Source organism: Bombyx mori, chromosome 16, assembly GCF_030269925.1.
Source record: "Bombyx mori chromosome 16, ASM3026992v2".
Taxonomy (NCBI): domain Eukaryota; kingdom Metazoa; phylum Arthropoda; class Insecta; order Lepidoptera; family Bombycidae; genus Bombyx; species Bombyx mori.
Genome location: NC_085122.1, coordinates 9494470 through 9514643, shown reverse-complemented (window position 1 = coordinate 9514643; position 20174 = coordinate 9494470). Strand labels below are relative to the sequence as shown.

The following is a 20174-nucleotide window of genomic DNA, read 5'->3' as shown; positions in this document are numbered from 1 at the left end:
TCTAAGGTCTCAAGTATAGTTACAATGGCTGCCCCGCCCTTCAAACCGAAAGGCATTACTGCTTCACGGCCTTCGATCAACAATAGTAACTAGTTACTATTGATGATCGAAGTTCACGGCAGAAATAGGCAGGGTGGTGTTACACACCCGCGCGGACTCACAAGAGGTCCTACCACCAGTAAAGGTATTGGTATTTTGAAAATTGTATTGGTATTTTGAAATAAATTTACGTTTTAGACAAAGTAATGTTCAATAATTCAGTACTCTCGACCGAAGAACCATTTGCTAAAAATATTTTGCATTTTTTTTGTTAATTTAGTAGTAATATAAACGTAAATGTCCTTAGAAGTGACACTGCGTGGACTAATGTGGGCTGACGTATTTTGGTACTGACTTTTAAAAAAAAACAATCGTCTTTGGTTCATCCTTATTGCATATTGCCTTATTGTCGTCGTCGTCGCCTAAAGATAAGATATCCGGTGCATTCGTGTTGAGCGATGCACCGGTGTTTCGAATCGCAGGCGGGTAAATATCTTCCATTGGCTGTAATCAGCCATCTAATGATCTACTGCCATTTATAAGCGAACCTTGACGAAAGCTTGATACAAACTTTCCAGTACGACATTCCTTGTGTATCGATTAATGGAGTTCTATTTATTTTATTGTGTGTTCCTAACCTTTCAAGCTGCAACGCTTTTCTTGTTCGCGGCAGAAATAGGCAGGATTCTGGTATGTACCCGCGCTGGCTTACAGTTCGCTTTTTTTTCTTTTTTCCTACCTATGCTGATAGCCTTGAGAGGTTATTTCAGCGAAACCTTAACTAGTAGGTGAGCTCACGGGGCTCAAACCTGACGATGTTGCTAACAAGAACCCTAGCAAGACCCGTGCTTCGCAGAATCTACCAGCGGATCGGAAACGCGACCCACTGAGAAGATCCGGCGAGAAACTCAGTGGGCCATGTCTGTGGGCTAATTTACTCGTGGAGCCCTTCGTCGCAAGCGACGGGTGCGACGAGAACGATGACCGGTGCTTGAGGTACCTAAAAGCCCCGTTAGTGGATCGGGACGATCCGGTATGACGTGTTTTGGGCGACGTCGGCTGCTTTCCATCCTATCCGCAGGATCGGGAATGCAATTTGCTTTGCTTCCCCGTAATACCGCAAATTTATAAATTTTGCAGTTTGAGTTTTTGTTATACTACATTATTCCTTCATCATTAATCGTAAGGTTGTTCGTAAACACGTGTCAAATATGTTTTTTCTCGGAAATTTTCACATCATTCTCAGTCACGTTGAGTTAATAGTTCAGAATAGAGAACTCGTTATCCAATTATAACATGTAAATTTTGAAAAGGAAATACTCTGCGATCATAAATGTATCTATATGTATAAAAGTCGATATATGTTCACTTTAAATTACGAAACTGCTGGACCGATTTCGATGAAATCTTAGGAAATCTTCAGATCAGTCTGGCGGGTGATCTGGTAGCAACTGGTAGGAATCGGTTTGGTAGCAAAGCCTGGACTAGTATGCTTATAAGGGACTGAAACGACAGATCTGCGGTACACCTTTATGAATAGCGATTTATCCATCGCGAACTGCAGCCTGTGAAAAATTAAAGAAATACACTCATTTAATACAAAGTCTTTTTATTTTTTTATTGCTCTTGTAGGCAGACCGTCTCCCATGGACTTCAGCAATGCCAGGGGCAGAGCCAAGCCGCTGCCTACGGCTTAATACTCTCCACAAGCCTCGTTTAAAGAAGGACATGTCATAGCGCCCGGGAAACACCGTGAAGGGGAGCTCATTCCAAAGCCGAATGGTACGTGGCAAAAAAGCCCTCTAGAAACGCACTGTGGATAACCGCAGTGGCTCCAAGTAGTATCGATGAACTCTACTCCGGTGGCGGGCGGTACGATGGTAAAGACGAGATGACGGTATCATCTCGAACAATTCCTCAGAGCACTCCCCAGGTAGCACTCCCCACGTAGTAGGTCTCTCTTTTTTTTAATACATTATATAAGTTAATGCGGCCCTGTTGTATGATATCAACGCTGTTGAACGCCGATGTAAAATCAGTACATTGAACTTGAAACAGATTTTGTTAATTAATAAAATCTATTGAACATGTGTATTGGGTTGGAAATAAAGGCCTGATTGGAAAGTTGGAAGCACGCGAACATGGTAAAAATACATCAATGAATTTCAATAATCTGACGTTTTGTGGACGTAAAGGAGCGAGAGGGTCACAAACATGCGCTTGTGACCTCAATATTGCAAACCGCGTTCGAATTAAAAAATAAAATAAGAAATCTGCCTGCTCCCTGCAGTTTTAGTGAAAGTTGTATTCCCCTCTCCACGCCTCTCTGTCTCTTTCTCTCGATTAAAAAACACAAATTTCAACAATATTAAAAATTGTTATATTTTTCCTTTGGTCCAAAAGTAGCCCTTTTGGTATATTTTTTTTGTTATGCTCTAATTGTGATATTAAATTATAAAAAAATATATTTTGCACAAATAAAAATTGTACGGGTTAAGGTCGAGGTCCGATTGGATTAAAGTACTATTTTAAATAGGTACGATTAATCATTAAATAAGAGAAGATGGTAAATAAAACCCGTTTCTTATAATACTTAAAGCACGTGTATACTCGGAAACGTATTTCATACTGTTCCGATAAAATGTTATATATAAATTATAAATTTTAATAATACATGTGCAGCTTATCATGTGTACATAATTTATTAGATTATACATTCTGAGGTTTTAGCGCAGGGATAAATTCTGTGTATTTGATTTTTTTAGTTATATTTTAATAAAAGCCATAACACTTTTTGTTAACGCTCCGTTTTATTTCCCATAACATTTTCGGAGCTTTAAATTGAATCCATTCATAAGCATATTTTTTTAAGCTCTCATATTATAAAAAAGGAGGTAACTCTAATTGATCATAGCATTAATTACTTATGTTTCACATCACTAAATAAAATGTAATAATTTCTTCGTCTTAAAAATCTTTCACGGCAAATTAAACACCAATTAGAAAACTTGATGTGACACATGGCTGATCGTTGTGAATGTTTTACGGTAATCATTAATCATATAGTGTGGTCTTAAATTACGTCGCACGTAAAGATGTTTCACTAAATAGAATTAGCGGTTTATGCAGTATTTTTTAGAACAAGGTTTATGTTTTTAAATTAAATAGTTTATGTTAAATTGGGATTGTGGCGAATAAGTAAAACTTCGATGCACCGGACTGTAGTTTATCATTATAATAATAAATCTTCCCTTTTATATCAATTGATGTTATTCTAATAAAAGATTAGTTAACACATTTTTCCGCACGCACGTTTCACTCAATCGTTTTCGCCATCTTGCTTCCTCCCTTTCTCTTTCCTAAAATCTCCTCTCTCACTCACAACCATAGAGTTAAGTGTTTTAGGTTTAGGTACATATTAACTCCTTGCTCACAACTTATCGTTCCAAGATTGTTTTTACCTTTCCTGCATACACATGTTTATAATTATTAACTAAATATTTATTTTTATTTTTGATAGCTAAGCTAAGCTATGGAAGCGATAATTTCGTCCGTTGGGCACAAATTTTCATTGTTTAATTACTATTACCTATTTTTTGCGATTTCTTCGTGATGTTTTTTTTCTATGCTCGTTTTTTTTTTTATTTTTTTTTATTGCCCTCGTTTATTTGAATTACAGACATTTTACTTAGGAGTTTTAAGCCTAATTTTTAAGTCGGGAGTAATAACTACCTACTACTACAAACTGTAATGAGAAATATGTGTGTGAAAAATACTTGCCAACCACGGTATCATGAATTTTATTCAAGTATTGGTTGTTTTTTTTTTGAGAGTTTAATTTAATTCTAATTTAAAACAAAAATAAAACACAAATGTAACTGTTATTGAATGTTTATCAATGAACCAATTTCATGTCTGATTTTGATTTATTTTATTTAGGTATTGGTGACTCTGTGATCTTTTTAGCTTCACCAAGCTGGTCTGGGTCGAGTTGTCAACGCTAAGAACCCCATGACAGCTTTGCGAATGTATCTACCACCAGATTAGAATCCTTATAACGCCCGGGTATTAAAGCTTAGTCTGTGGTTAAGGGTTAACGATCGCGACAAGGATAAAAACGATAACTTTTTTTTTAAATGCTTAGATGAGTGGACGAGCTCACAGTCCACTTGGTGTGAAGTGGTAACTGGAGCCTATAGACAATTACATCGTAAATGCGCCACCCACCTTGAGATATAAGTTCTAAGGTCTCAAGTATAGTTACAACGGCTGCCCTACCCTTCAAACCGAAACGCATTACTGCTTCACAGCAGAAATAGGCAGGGCGGTGGTACCTACCCGTGCGGACTCACAATAGGTACTACCATCAGTAATTACGCAAATTATAATTTTGCGGGTTTGATTTTTATTACACGATGTTATTCCTTCACCGTGGAAGTCAATCGTGAACATTTGTTGAGTACGTATTCCAAGAGAAAAATTGGTACCCGCCTGGAATTCGAACACCGTTGCATCACTAGATACGAATGCACCGGACGTCTTATCCTTTAGGCCACGACCAACTATGTGCTTAGTAAAAGTTAACTCTGCCCTATCTCTATCAGTGGGTGTCTTAAAAGGGAATTATAGATTTTATCCAAGCTCAAGCGATGGCATACTCGGAACATTAGACCATTTGCGATTGCCCATTTTCCACTTTAATGTTGGGAAGACTTAATGGAACCCTACAGCTAACCACTACCACAATTAAAAAAAAAACTTAATCAACACAAATACTTTTAACATTTTATTTAATTACAATAACATATTATGTTAATTACGAAACACGCATATTAATGAACATTATAATTACATACTTTTAAAGCTGCACTTTACATTCTAAACAAAATAAGGCACATAAAAATCCATTGAGTTTTTATTTCTACGTACATAACATTTGTCCTTGTCGCACCGGTAAGTGTTCCAATGCGTGCGACAAAAATAGACAAAACAATTTCAGTACACGGATTCATTTATTTTCTAGATACGACACATTGAAAGCATAAAAGAAAATATACCGGAATGTTCAAAAATCTCAATTTAATGTCTCTGACCACACTAACTAAAGCTTTCGAAATAACAAACAGAATAGGTAGTTGACACATTTTTTTATATTGATCAACACAAAATTATATTACGGACATATTTGTTATCTTTAAAAAAATTTGCAGTTGTTGTTAATTGAAAAGAAAATTATTCACATACATCGAGAGTTGTGACGTCACCAGCACGTGCGAGAGAGATAGAGCAACTACATTTTCCCCGTGGTCCCATTGTTTATTGCAAGAATCCCCAAAATATTATTAACACTGATGCTATTTTAAAAAAAAAAAAATTAGCAGAGTTGAATTATGTAAATGAGTTCACTATCGGATAAAAATAAAAAAAATTAAGTGTTATTTGACTACAGACCATATACAAGATGTTAATTTGATTCACAATTGGTGACCGTTATAAAAAAAAAAAACATAAAATTTGCACTAAATTTTTGCAGGAAAGTTTGAAAATTAGAAGTCAGAATTGATATACGTTCTGCAGTGACATACATAGTTATTACAGGTTCGGGTGTTAAAAATTCTGTGCAAAAACATGGACACACAAGCGTGCTGCACAGTACTTTTTTTTTATTGCTTAGATGGGTGGACGAGCTCACAGCCTACCTGGTGTTAAGTGGTTACTGGAGCCCATGGACATTTATACCGAAAATGCGCCACCCACCTTGAGATATAAGTTCTAAGGTCTCAGTATAGTTACAACGGCTGCCCCACCCTTCAAACCGAAACGCATTACTGCTTCACGGCAGAAATAGGCAGGGCGGTGGTACCTACCCGCGCGGACTCACAAGACGTCCTACCACCAGTAATTAGGCAAATTATAATTTGAAGTTGTGTACATGAAACGCTACTCGGGGTTGCCATAACCACGTACCCATTTTAAAACTGACGGATAATCGAATGGTTTACAATTACCTATTGAATCTAACACGTTATTAAATAGAAAATATATCGACGCTCGAAAGGCAAACGTGACTAAGCGACAATAACTGCTTTGTACATAAATGATAGGCAATAACCATATTCGATGCACAAAAAATATTTATTTCTAGGTCTATTAAAATCATTTCAATCCTACTGCTAGATTCGTTAAAATATAATTTTTTTCAGGTATTTCAACTTTAAATTAGTCTACTGTAAAGTTCACGCATTGTCGCTTAGTCACGTTTGCCTTTCAAGCGTCGATATGAACACACCGTTATTACGAGATTCAATTCCTATGGCACATTATTTTTTCATTACCCATGTATACCAGTGTATTCACTGTTTTCCTATAAAAGATTGCACAGAATTAGGTATTGGTCTGTATACGTATAGCAGTGAGGTAATTCGGGCTACGTTTAATTGTGATAAATAATATTTCAAATGATCGTCGCTTCTTGTCCGACGACAAGTACCTCCTTCGAAAGGTTTCCGCTACCGATTCTGCAATTCGTCTTAATTTGTAGACCTTTCACACTGTGAAGGAAAAAAAACAACATTAATACTAATTAATTTGGTCATATAAAAACTTTAATATAAAAAAAAAAGAAACATTGCCTACAACCATTGATTTTATTTTATTCACAAACATTGTTTTGCTGGTTTTTTGTTAGGAAATGACGATGAAGATATTTTCGTTACTTTACACTTGACATAATTTTAAAATAAAATTTTACAAACATTACGAAAAATAATGTTTTATCTGTGGTATCATTACCCCGGAGCAAATAGAGCAACGTCTTTGTAGAACCCGGACCATGTGTCCCGCCTATTTTCATTTTAGCCTTTTTATTTTTAGGGATACCTCTTGTATCTTGTATCTTATATCTTATATCATCTCATTTCATTTCATTTCATTTCATTTCATTATATCATTTTCATATAAAGAAGTTTCATTAAAATTAAAATAACAGTTGACCTAAAGGTCTTAATTACCAGGTCACAAAATCGCTTTAAAAAAAGATATTTTTTTATCTGTGGTTTCATTACCCCGAGGCAAATAGAGCAACGTCTTTGTAGGACCCGCGCATCCCCTCGAATAGGAACAGCTCAGCAAAACTCACTCAGTGTATTTCGAACAAGCGCCGGCTTCCACCTCGCAACGTATGCTGTTCTCGGCGCAGTCCATGATCGTGGTGGCGCTCAGCTCGACGCGCGCGCCCCAATACATCTGGATCCCGACGCCGCAACGTTTGATGATGCAGTTACGAAGCTCCACCTGAATCAGGATGATACGCAATGAAACTGACCGAGCATACCCGATCCTGTGGACCGAATGGTAAACAGTCGACGTCGCCCAAAGCACGTCATTACGGATCCTCCCGATCCATTAAGGGTGCTTTTAGGCACCACAAGCACCGGTCACCGTCCTCGTCGAACCCGTCGCTTGCGACGAGGGGCTCGACGAGCGAATTAACCCATAGACTCAGCCCACAGAGTTTCTTGCCGGATCTTCTCAGTGGGTCGCGTTTCGGAACCGGTGGTAGATTCTGCGAAGCACTGCTCTTGTTATGGTCAGTGTTAGCGACACTCCGGTTTGAGCCCCACGAGCTCACCTACACACGTTAGGGTGAAGCTGAAATAGCCTCTCAAGGCTATCAGCATACCTATATGCTCACCTATGCTGATAGCCTCCTACCTACGAAAAAAAAAGGCCCAGCAGTTTTGTTGATTTATTTATTTATTTTTATTTATTATGCTCACAATACAACACATCACAAGCACATATTTCTTGTTGTGCAATATGATTTATTTGTTCATCGCTGAAACCATTCGTGAGCTTGTGTTAAGTATTTCATTACAAATGTCAGCGGGAATCGAACACCGGCTCTGTCGCACCGCTCGATACGAGTGTACCGGACGTCTTAGCCTATAGACCATAATTAAGTTGTATACAATTGAAACATCGATCTGATGTCTCAAGATGCCTATTCGCTGGTAGCCTAAGAGCTACTTCAGCTACGCCCGGACGGATAGGTGAGCTCACGGGCTCAGGCTGAGAGAATTTGCTAATACTAGCCCTAGCAAGAGCAGTGCTTTACAGAATCTCGCACCGGATCGGAATCGCGACCCACTAAGAAGATCCGACGAAAAACTCAGTGGTCAAATCGTTCCTTTCAATCAAATCAATCAAGTAACTACAAATCAAGTAACAAAAATATAAAAAAAAACATCATAATTGAGTCGTCTATTATCAAAGGTGGCAATCTGTGCAAAAAAATGTTATTGATATGTCAATACAGATTGATTTGAATATAATCGTCTCCTTCAAAGAATACTGTTCAAAACCTGCATTAAATAAAGGTTAATACTTAACCTGTTATTTATCTAAGATGTCGTTCAGAAGAGTTTTGTGACTGCCAATGGAATACAAAGTCAATAATTCGTTTTTCTGATTTACCAATAATTGTCCAAAAGTCACATTGCCGGCTTTGATAATAGTCGACTCAATTAAAATAAATAAATAAATAGCGAAATTTATGTTGTTATGCTTCATTATGCGAGTGTTTGTGTGGTTTGAAGGTGTAAACGATATAACAATACAATTGAGTCTTGGAACTCCCTGTTATTGCTGTAGTCTGCACTAAACATCTCTTATTTATTAGTTACTAGCGGCCCGCTCCGGCTCCGCTCGGGTCTTTAACAAAAATTTCAACGATATTTGAGGTTGTTTTATTTTTTTTTAAATAAAGGAACACTTATTACGGCATAACTATGATAGTTAGACATATGCTGTCCCGACACTTTTTGTAAATAATAATGTGTTCTACAAAGCCGTAGTACATTATTTTATTCCATCATCAATAGTTTTCGTAGGGCACGCGATGTAAAGAATATTTTAGGTAATTTTTTTACACCTTGAGTTACATTATTTGAGTTTTAGTAAGGATCCCTAAATTTTTTCAAAAAAGATTATAGCCTATGTCACTCGGGAATAGTGTAGCTTCCAAGCAGTGAAAGAATTTTTCAAATCGGTTCAGTAGTTTCGGAGCCTATTCAATACAAACAAACAAACAAATATTTCCTCTTTATAATATTAGTATAGATATTTTAAAGAATAACAACACATTCGTCTTCCGTGACGACGACAACTACAAAATAAGTATTCGAAACGACGGAAACATGGTAAGAAATAATAAATGAGTAATTAATTAATCGGATATTCTACATTGTGATATCCAAATGGACCGTAAGTCTTCAACTCAACCGTGCAATAAATAAAAAATAATAAAAGGCACTTCATCGTTACGATCAATCATATAGCACAGAAATATGTACATTATGTTTATTATAACCTTTTTTAATTGGGTGTGACGAATTTCAATGATTTACTTAGTAATTTTCTGCTTTTCTTATATTTAGGTATAGGTTTATAATAGAGTTATTTTTCTAAATATGATTTCCTTCATTTGAAACGATTAGTCATGCCATAAATAATGTTTTCTATTACTTTGAACATTTATTACTGCATTCTTCGTGTATATTAATACAATCATATTTAAAAAATATGAAGATCACTCAATATTATCTTCACAGCCCGCGCGGGTAGGTACCACCACCCTGCCTATTTCTGCCGTGAAGCAGTAATGCGTTTCGCTTTGAAGGGTGGGGCAGTCGTTGTAACTATACTTGTGACTTAAGAACTTATATCTCAAGGTGGGTGGCGCATTTACGTTGTAAATGTCCATGGGCTCCAGAAACCACTTAACACCAGGTGGGCTGTGAGCTCGTCCATCTAAGCAATAAAAAAATAATAAAAAAAAACCGGTCGTTTAAACGTTATGGAAAGATAAAGATAACTTGACTACGTCTCGCTTAGAAGTTTTGATTTGATCACTCCATTCAGATTTAAATAGTCAATTGAATAATTATCAGAGAAGCTCGTTTGAGTCCGAATCTATTTTTTAAAATATGTCGTACGCGATATTTCTCAAGATGCTCTCAATATTCGTTGTTATAGCGACTTTTGTTTTGTATCGGACCAAGATCTTAGGGTTATACTTCAGTTACACAGTTGAAGTCGTCGTGGCCTAAAGGATAAGACATCCGGTGCATTTGTATGTAGCGATGTACCGGTGTTCGAATCCCGCCGGCGGGTACCAATTTTTCTAATGAAATATGTATCTAACAAATGTTCACGATTGACTTCCACGGTGAAGGAATAACATCGAGTAATAAAATCAAACCCGCAAAATTATAATTAGCGTAATTACTGGTGGTAGGACCTCTTGTGAGTCCGCGCGGGTAGGTACCACCGCCCTGCCTATTTCTGCCGTGAATCAGTAATGCGTTTCTGTTTGAAGGGTGGGGTAGCCGTTGTAACTATTTTATAGCTCAAGATGGGTAGCGCATTTACGTTGTAAGACGTGTATGGGCTCCAGTAACCACTTAACACCAGGTGGGTTGTGAGCTCGTCCACATATCTATGCAATAAATAAATAAAACAATCAGCGTGATGTTACAATATGCCCCACCACATTGACACACAGACAGTCAGTTGTATAATGAAATGTAAGTACATACCTGAGCCCCATTATGTACGACTATGCCGGAATAGAAATTATCAAATGTACAGTCTTCGATCAGGATCTTAGCACCCGACATGGCAACTATGCCTTGCGCAAAATCACTCTGAAAACAAAAGGTAGAAAAAATATATTTTCCAGTCTGCAATAATCTTAAACCACCATGTCATCATATATTTGTTTTTAACAAACAATTATTAATGATGTGGCTGTGAGCCTCTGAAATTTTTTATATTGATTTTGATAATAATTAACAGGAACACTAATTAGAGATTATATGTGAAATTAGCATCAATAGAACTAACTTTTATTTTGCAACAAAAGATTATGTAACAAGTTAATTTTTTTTTAGTCTAAATTATTTGTTTCTATTTATTTATTTATTTATTTATTGCTTAGATGGGTAGTCAAGCTCACGGCCCACCTGGTGTTAAGTGGTTACCGGAGCCCATAGACATCTACAACGTAAATGCCACCACCCACCTTGACATATGAGTTTTCAAGTCTCACTTTTTACAGTACTGCCCCACCCTTCAAACCGAAACGCATTATTGTTTCATAGCAGATATAGGCAGGGCGGTGGTACCTACCCGTGCGGACTCACAAGACATCCTACCACCAGTAAGGGTCTGATTGGGGATTAGATTTAAACACTCAAGGGAGGTAGTACTAACCTGTGCATTTTTTGAATCATCCAGGAAGGCGCAATTGGTTATATGCAACGTCCCGGCTCGCATCAGCAGCACGGTGTTGACTAGGGCGCAGTGCAGGGTCAGGTCGCGCAGACGACAGTCCTCACTTAGCATCAGCAGCCACGAACGCATGTCGGTCGCCCTTAGGGTCGCGCCTGTATCATTACAAGACTCACAATATTATTATGTAATTTCAACTTTAAGTAGATACATTGTACAATGGTCATTATCTTTAAAATGAGAATAATCCCCCAAAAATTGGGAACCCAATAAATAAATCAATTATTTTTAATAAGATTTTTTTTAAATGTTAACATTATTAAGAACGTAGGGAAAATTTAATGTATTTTAAAACATTAGGTTAAAGTTTCTGTTATATTATCATAATTATTAATACATCTACTAATATTATTTCATTAAGAACTAAAGGTATCTTTAATTTTTTACTGGAATTTCTAGATAGATTTATAATTGGCCAATGGAGTTCTCGTGAACCATCCTAAGACTGGAAGTCTAGCGAACCATCACGACAAGCATTACAGTTCTGGTTTCGCAGTTTGTAAGGATAACAAAATTAACCAAGTTGTTAACGGTAGGCAGTGGCTTGCCTCTGCCCTGGGCACTGCTGAAGTCCATGGGCGACGGTAACCACTCACCATTATGTATGGTCGTACAAGGGCAAGAAAAAAAATTCTTATTAATCACCTTTATAACTGCATATAGATATTTGAAGAAGAGGCATTTCTGGTATTTCGTAATGTTTGCTGCACACCACGACTTCCTCCGGTTCGAGAGTGAGGCCGTCTTCTGCCGAGACCATTACGGTCAAGGTGCATTCATTGGTGAGACGAGAACGAAGGAATTTAGAGATCTCGTCGAATTCAAATATTGAACCTCCTTGCCAGAGAGCTACCACCTGCAAAAATATACATTGTACATTAAAAATAGTATTAATGAGAACAAGACGAATGTTTAGTTTCCAAGGACTTATGATGGGTGCATCAAATTCCAGAGAGAAATACAGACATTATTATTCCGAATTCAGGCCTTGAGAATACTTGGTAAATTTGTTATTGATGTAGTGAGTTTATAAAGTAATATTTAACAACATTGTTGTGTACCACCGCCCTGCCTATTTCTGCCGTGAAGCAGTAATGCGTTTCGGTTTGAAGGGTGGGGCAGCCGTTGTAACTATACTGAGTTCTTAGAACTTATATCTCAAGGTGGGTGGCGCATTTACGTTGTAGATGTCCATGGGCTCCAGTAACCACTTTACACCAGATGGGCTGTGAGCTCGTCCACCCATCTAAGTTATAAAAAAAAAAAAAGTTTGTTAGATAGACATACGAGATAGACAATGAGAATACCACCACCCACCTTTTGGTTTTAATATAATTATATTATTTGTACTGTGGTCACCCTTTAAAACTTTTTGCAGTAGAAATAGCAAGATGGTACTTCTAAGGGGTGGTGGACATTACTATCAGTGAAAAAATCAAATTAGGCCACAAAACAGTAGCTTACACTTACATTTTTCTTACTTTTCTTTTTTTGCCATTTGTGTTTCATTTTGGCCAAATACTGTTCTCTGATCAGAGGGTTTTCATACAGTGTCCACTGCGACATAAGCCCGTCTAAACGAGCATTTAACTCTGCACATTGTGATATGTAGTTCGGGGGTAGAAGTGAATCTGCAATGCACACATTTTTGAGACCATTAAAATAATGTAATAACAAGAACAGGGGTTTTATATATCATTGCTTTTAACAGACGAAGACTCTGAAACTACTACGGTTAAAAAAACAAGTAAACCGCCCCCAATTATTCTATATGGGGTCGACGACATTAACAAACTTACTGAAATGCTAGAAACTGTCGCGGACGTGACAGAGTTCACATTCAAGATCACTAATCGAAACCAACTAAGGATGAACTGTGTTAACATGGATGTGTATAAAAGAATCCTTACCCTAGTGAGAGAAAAGGGGCTAATAGGCCACACTTTCAATCGAAAGGATGAAAGATGCCTCAGAATTGTCATACGGAACTTACACCCTTCTACACCCATTGACATTATCAAAGAAGAAGTAGAAGCCACCGGAAATATTGTTAAGGGAGAAATAATTAATGCGAAATTCGGCCCCGAAAAGAAGCCTACTTCCACCTTTTTCGTGAATCTCTTGCCCGGCCCAAACAATAAAGCTGCTAAAGACCTTAAATTTATATACCATCAGTCTGTTGTTATCGAAGACCCGAGGAAAAGAAGGTCTATAATCCAATGTCACAGATGCCAGCAATACGGGCACTCTAAGAATTACTGTATGCGACCTCCTCGTTGTGTTAAATGCGGCCAATCCCATAAGACCTCCGATTGCGATAAAAAAGACCGTAATACACCTGCGCTTTGTGCGCTCTGTAGTGGACCACATCCAGCCAACTATAAAGGATGCGAGGTATACAGAGAAATCCTTGCACGAAGGATGAAGCCGCCAACAACTAAAAGAAAGATCCTTGAAAATCCACCATCCACTAAAGGGGAGCAATTTAAGACTGCATACCCAAGACAAAGAACCCAAATACACAACACATATGCGGAAGCCATAAGATCTAACAGCACACAACAGACTGATGACTCTCCTGATTTGCAGCCACCGGTCTCTTCACCAATAGAACAATTACTTCTCAAACAAACAGAGAAATACGACCTCATCCTATAACAAATGAGCGCATTAATGATGCTCATAAATAAACTCATTAATAAGATCTCAAAATGACTTCATTAAGAATAGCTACGTGGAACATTAACGGCCTCGCCCCTAATAAGAACGAAGCGGAACTACTTATGACTCAGCATAATTTAGACGTGCTGCTAATCTCCGAGGCTCACTGTACCGCGTCCTCTAGTATAAAATTCAAAAACTATGTGTGTTACGTCACTACTCACCCTGATGGTACTGGACATGCAGGAACAGCAATAATAGTACGAAAATCCATTAAACACCACCCAATGCCTGGCTACAAAACCGATCACATTCAAGCCACTACAATACTAATTGAAGACAAAAGTGGTTGTTTTAACTTGTCAGCAATATACTGTCCGCCAAAGCATAAAATCATGGGGGATATGTTCATAGATTTCTTCCAAAGTCTCGGAAATCGCTTTATCGTGGGTGGAGACTGGAACGCAAAATGCACTTACTGGGGCTCGAGACTAACGACCACAAGAGGACGACAGTTGAAGCTCTGTGTGGATGATTGCAAATTAACCACAGTTTCAACTGGGGAACCGACTTACTGGCCCTCAGACCCAAATAAAATTCCAGACCTATTGGACTTCTTTATTTTGAAAGGGTTTTCAACACACTATATCAAATCTGAGTCGTGCTATGACAGCTCCACAGACCACACTCCAGTCATACTAAATTTAAGTACAATGGTGATAGAATATACGACACCTGAAAAGTTGAGTAATAAAAGCACTGACTGGAAATCGTTCAGGGAAACCCTTGATGAAAAAATTGACCTGAAAGTAGCTCTGAAAACACCTGATGATATTGAAAATGCGACTAGATACATAACTAATCTGATCCAAGAAGCATGCTGGGTGTCCACGCCTGAAGAAGAGTCTGTAAAAACTCGTATAAACTATCCATTGGAAGTCAAAAAGGCAGTACTGGAAAAGAGGAGGCTTAGAAGAGTCTGGCACCAAAGCAGATTAGAAGCAGACAAGAAAGCGCTGTATAGGAGTGCGGTTCAACTAAAAGAAATACTGAACAACTGGCACAATAAAACGTTGGAGGATCGTCTCGTGACACTAACAGCCACTGCAGCAATTAATTACTCGTTGTGGAAATTCACCAAGAATTATAGCAGACCTCAGTCATTCAAACCTCCGATAAAAACCATGAATGGTTGGGCGCGAACATCTCAAGAAAAAGCAAACGCATTCGCTCAACATCTTGAATCAGTTTTTAAACCAAATGCTGACATAGATTTAGTACATGAGGAACATATCAATGAAATTCTGCTACAAGACTTCCAAATGCTACCCCCACAGCGGCCAGTCACAGTACGCGAAGTTTGGAGAGTTATATCAAAACTACAGGATAAAAAGGCTCCCGGATATGATCTTATAACCAAGGAGATATTAAAACAAATTCCAAGGAAGGTGGTAGTGTTCCTGACTTCACTCTATAATAGCATACTAAGAGTACAGTATTTTCCAATGGCCTGGAAAGTATCTCACATAATTATGATTCACAAGATGGGCAAACCACCCAATGAAGTATCCTCATACCGACCTATAAGCTTGCTGCCAATACTTTCCAAAGTTTTCGAGAAGCTCCTGAAAGGTAGACTTGTCCCAATTCTCAATGACGAAAAAATCATTCCTGATCATCAATTTGGGTTTAGACGAAATCATGGCACGGTCGAACAAGTTCACAGAGTCTGTGAAAAAATACGCAAAAGTTTGGAAGAAAAACTCTACTGCTCCTCGGCGTTTCTAGATATACAGCAGGCCTTTGATAAAGTGTGGCATAAAGGCCTCCTGTATAAATTAAAGGCAGCGCTACCTCATCAGTATTATTGTCTGCTAAAATCGTATCTCGCAGACAGAATATTCCAGGTGAAAGAAAGCGATTCTTTGTCACGATTCTGCGATATCTCAGCAGGTGTACCACAGGGATCAGTCCTGGGACCACTATTATATACTATATACACTGCTGACCTACCTGAGGTTAATGATGTTACCACTGCAACATTCGCCGATGATACTGCAATATTGGCGAGTCACACGGATCGTTTTGTAGCATCACAGAGATTGCAAAAAGGTCTTGATAAAATATCCACATGGCTACACAAGTGGCGAATAAAAGCCAGTGCAAACAAGTCGGTACATGTTACATTCACATTGCGAAAAGGCGATTGTCCACCTGTCCATGTTAATAACGCTATATTGCCCCATCAAGACAATGTAAGATACCTGGGAATGCACTTGGACCGCCGCCTAACATGGAAACACCACATTCAAACTAAGAGACAGGAACTAAACATCTGATACAAAAATCTCCATTGGCTGTTGGGACGTAACAGCAAGCTGAGTGTTGACAACAAACTTTTAATTTACAAAGTTATCCTTAAGCCAGTTTGGCTGTACGGAATCGAATTATGGGGTAGCGCCTGCAATTCGAATATCAGTATTATACAAAGAATGCAAAACTGTATCTTGCGCTCCATAAGTGGTGTTCCGTGGTTGGTCACAAACACTGAAATACACAAAGAACTAGGGATGCCTACAATAATGCAGGAAATCGTAAAATTTAAACAAAAACACCACGAAAGACTGGAAAAGCACCCAAACAATCTGGCTGCCGCCTTGAAAAAACGAAGTTACGGTAAACGGCTCAAGAGAAAAGACGTCATATAGTTCAATGACAAATCTTAAATTTAGAGTAGATGGCTCGCTGGAGTCACGCTCTTACTGACATAGAAAATTTCAACTCATCTAATAAAAGTATTGGATACTGATTTTGTAGATAAAAAGTTATTGTAGATAATTGATATTGTAGATAAAAAGAGAGAGAAAAAAAAAAAAAAAAAAAAAATATCATTGCTGTATATAACTTAATGTCTTTTAAATATTCCTCATCATAATTTCGGTCATCGTTCTCATCGAACTCGTCGCTTGCAACGAAGGTCTCGACGAGTAAATTAACCCACAGACACAGCCCACTGAGTTTCTCGCCAGATATTCTCAGTGAGTCGCGTTTCCGATCCGATGGTAGATTCTGCAAAGCACGGCTCTTGCTAGGGTTCATGTTAGCAACGTCGACAGGTTTGAGCCCCGTGAGCTCACCTACTAGTTAAGGTTACGCTGAAATAGCCTCTTAAGGTTATCAGCTTAGGTGGAAAAAAAAACATAATTTAGAGCAGGGAATCCCAAAGTATTTTGTATAAGAAACCTCTTTTCCATAATTCGATAATTCGACTCTGACTGCTATAAATTTATAGTAAATAATAATAATAATAATAGCCTGTTAGCATGGTATGGACATTTAATGCGTAGACAGCAGATGCATGTGAATAGGAGATCTATGGAAATGGTAATACAAGGTAGAGGGGGAAGTGGTCAACTGAAGAAGAAATAGACGGAGTGTGTGAATGACGATATGAGAGAGAGAAAGGAGTAAGTGTTGAGATGACGGTTGATAGAAGAAAATGGAACAGACAAATTTGCTGTACTGAGCCCACCTAATGGGATAAGGTGGAGAAAAGGATGATAATAATAATAGCCAGGAACAATTCTCGCAAGCCTCTCCGTTCCCAGGCATTGATATACATGCTTATATATGTCTAATATGTATATGTAGAAAATAAACACCTAGACAAAGAGCAATCAAATCTGTTCATAATCTGTTCATGAATCTATGACTCTCTCAACACTAACTATTAAACTACCAAGTCAGTCATTAATCATTAATGATTCCAATGATAATGAACCTAATATATAGCTATATATAAAAATAATATCAAATTACCATCATCATTTTCCACATCCTCTTCACACAGTGAAGAATCTAAAACATTTAGTTTATTGTGTGCATCTATTGCACTACTTCTCAGTAATGTTATAGATCGTGCTACACAGTGTTGTATGGTCCCATTGTGCATGTCAGACCAGAGCTGCATACGGTCTTCTACCGTGTTCGGTAATAGGATCTTATCATCCTGATCATCCCATGGCATCCAAATGTCGTTGTAATAAAATCTAAGTACAGTAAAAAAATGGTTTTAATTTTATATTTGTTTATTCAGTTTTTCAGTTTGAGCCTTTGGTTGTGCAACGGTTATAGTAACTTATGGGGTATTCACTCATTTAGCATTGGGAACATTAATTCATTACTGTTATATGCTACTATGAAATATCAAAATGAAGATCTGATACACAATTATTATTTACCTGAGTAGATCAATGAACTCTGCAGTGGTTGCAGCATTCACACATTGTTCACGTTGTTTTGTGGTTGGCCACAATTCCACTAGTGGAACATCGACAACTGACTCCGGGAGAGTGACTGCTTCATGCTGCACGCTTAGTACATCGACAGATGACGACAAGTTCTCAAAGTCCACTGAAGTGACTGTGACATATGCTATGCAAGGGTAGCGAACTTCTGAAATATGAATAGAATAAAATTGTACTTATAATAGTGCAGGTACTGGATCTAATTATTATTATACTTGCGTAAATGTGATTAATGCTTTTGTAATGTAGATATTTAAGTTTGTACTTACCGAATTTCTTACAAAATTCTTTTGATAATTTCCAAAGCGCATCCCATCCAACTGGTTCCACTAACAGCTCGGCCTGTATGGACCACTGTTCTCGTGCTGTGCCCCTTGCCGTGTTAAATACCTTCAGCAACTCTTGAAGTATCTCGTTATCACTCCGGGAAAATGTATAGACGGAAGGCATCTAAAAAAACAAGCTCATTTAAAAAAAAACTTGTAGACAACCGTCGTGTTACCTACTTTCCATTCGATAAGAACTCTAATACCTTTTATAACTCACATTAACACAACGTAATTAAAGTAATTAATAAATATGTGATGTATTACAATTATGTGTTATTAATATTTTGTTATTTTGAAAACAATAGATTAAATCCGGTGAAGTGATTTCGTACCGTAAACTTCAAATTCAAATTTTGAATTTTCTTTCTCAATTGACGGCAAGTAATTACGTCATTTTTATTTTTTTATGTTTGAACCGGCATAGGGAATATAATTCATACTAATAATTAATCTTTTGTTACAAAGGCTGAAGCCATATTATTTGTATTAATTTGAATGAAAATGAATGAAATTAAACGGAAAAAAATTAATAAAATCGAATGGAATTAAATGAGTTGAATCAGGACAGTGGTCGGCAAAGTGTGACTCCAGTGCCGCATGGTGCTCTTTGGCTCTTTAAGTGCGGCTCTGCATTTAGTGCACTACTTATTTAGTGTAATAAAAGTTTACTAAACAAGCAGATTTGGCTCCGATTTTTTTATTATTATTGCAATGTTCATATTTGGCTCTTTGGCTAATAAGTTTGCCAACCACTGAATTAGGCAAGCATTAGATGTTTGATAAGATGAAATTAAATATCTATGTGTGTATTATGATTAAACGTTCTAATCAAAATTTAACTAGATGATTTTCTTAAAGATGTAGTGAAATAATATCGTTGATCATACCACCATACCGTCCGTCCATCCGTCCTTGACCATACCACTATTTTATTCATTTCAGAATTTTCTGACGTGCAATTATGCGCTCCGATTGGCAGGGTACAAAAGTTCTTCTGTTGCAACAGAGACTTCAATTTAAGAAAAAAATAGAACTTTTCATTAGTAAATGAGAAATATAATCGGTTGGGGTGACGTTAGTTTTATGTTGTCTTCGTGAGCTACTTGCCATGGCAAGTAGTTACCGTCGCTCATAGTAATGCCAGGGGAACAGATAAGTAGTAGCTTACTGCGTGAGGGGTAAGTGGTGCAAGGAGGTCGAGCACTCGTTGATAGAGTAAAGTATCCTTTAATGAACACCAATATGAAATCACGTTTCGGTTCGAAGGGTGGGGTAGCCGTTGTAACTATACTGAGATCTTAGAACTTATATCTCGAGGTGGGTGGCGCATTTACGTTGTAGATGTCTATGGGCTCCAGTAACCACTTAACACCAGGTGGGCTGTGAGCTCGTCCATCCATCTAAGCAATAAAAAATAAAAATACAAAAAGTACAAAGAGAAAATATAAGCCGGTATTATGTATTTTTAGTTAATGTAAATTTAATG

At 37.6% G+C, this 20174-nt stretch overlaps 2 protein-coding genes across 4 annotated transcripts in view; one reads left to right on the top strand and one right to left on the bottom strand.

Annotated features, from left to right (window-relative positions):
- Positions 1–20174, top strand: part of CYP367A1 (cytochrome P450 4V2-like) — a 46117-nt gene that overhangs the window by 2482 nt on the left and 23461 nt on the right. The window lies entirely within an intron of this gene.
- LOC101743179 (protein nessun dorma) lies at positions 4799–19054 on the bottom strand. Of its 3 annotated transcripts, none has more exons than XM_038016363.2 (10): positions 18892–19054; positions 18629–18809; positions 18294–18507; positions 17872–18101; positions 12862–13022; positions 12037–12247; positions 11314–11486; positions 10638–10745; positions 7178–7332; positions 4799–6590 (listed from the first exon to the last, which is right to left on the bottom strand). In XM_038016363.2, the coding sequence occupies exons 2-10, from the start codon at positions 18807–18809 to the stop codon at positions 6494–6496; spliced, it is 1530 nt and encodes a 509-aa protein (XP_037872291.1). In that variant the 5' UTR covers positions 18892–19054; the 3' UTR covers positions 4799–6493. The 3 variants fall into 3 exon arrangements, with proteins under 3 accessions (XP_037872291.1, XP_037872293.1, XP_037872292.1); XM_038016365.2 differs by having other exon boundaries at positions 18906–19050; XM_038016364.2 differs by having other exon boundaries at positions 18629–18822; positions 18892–19039.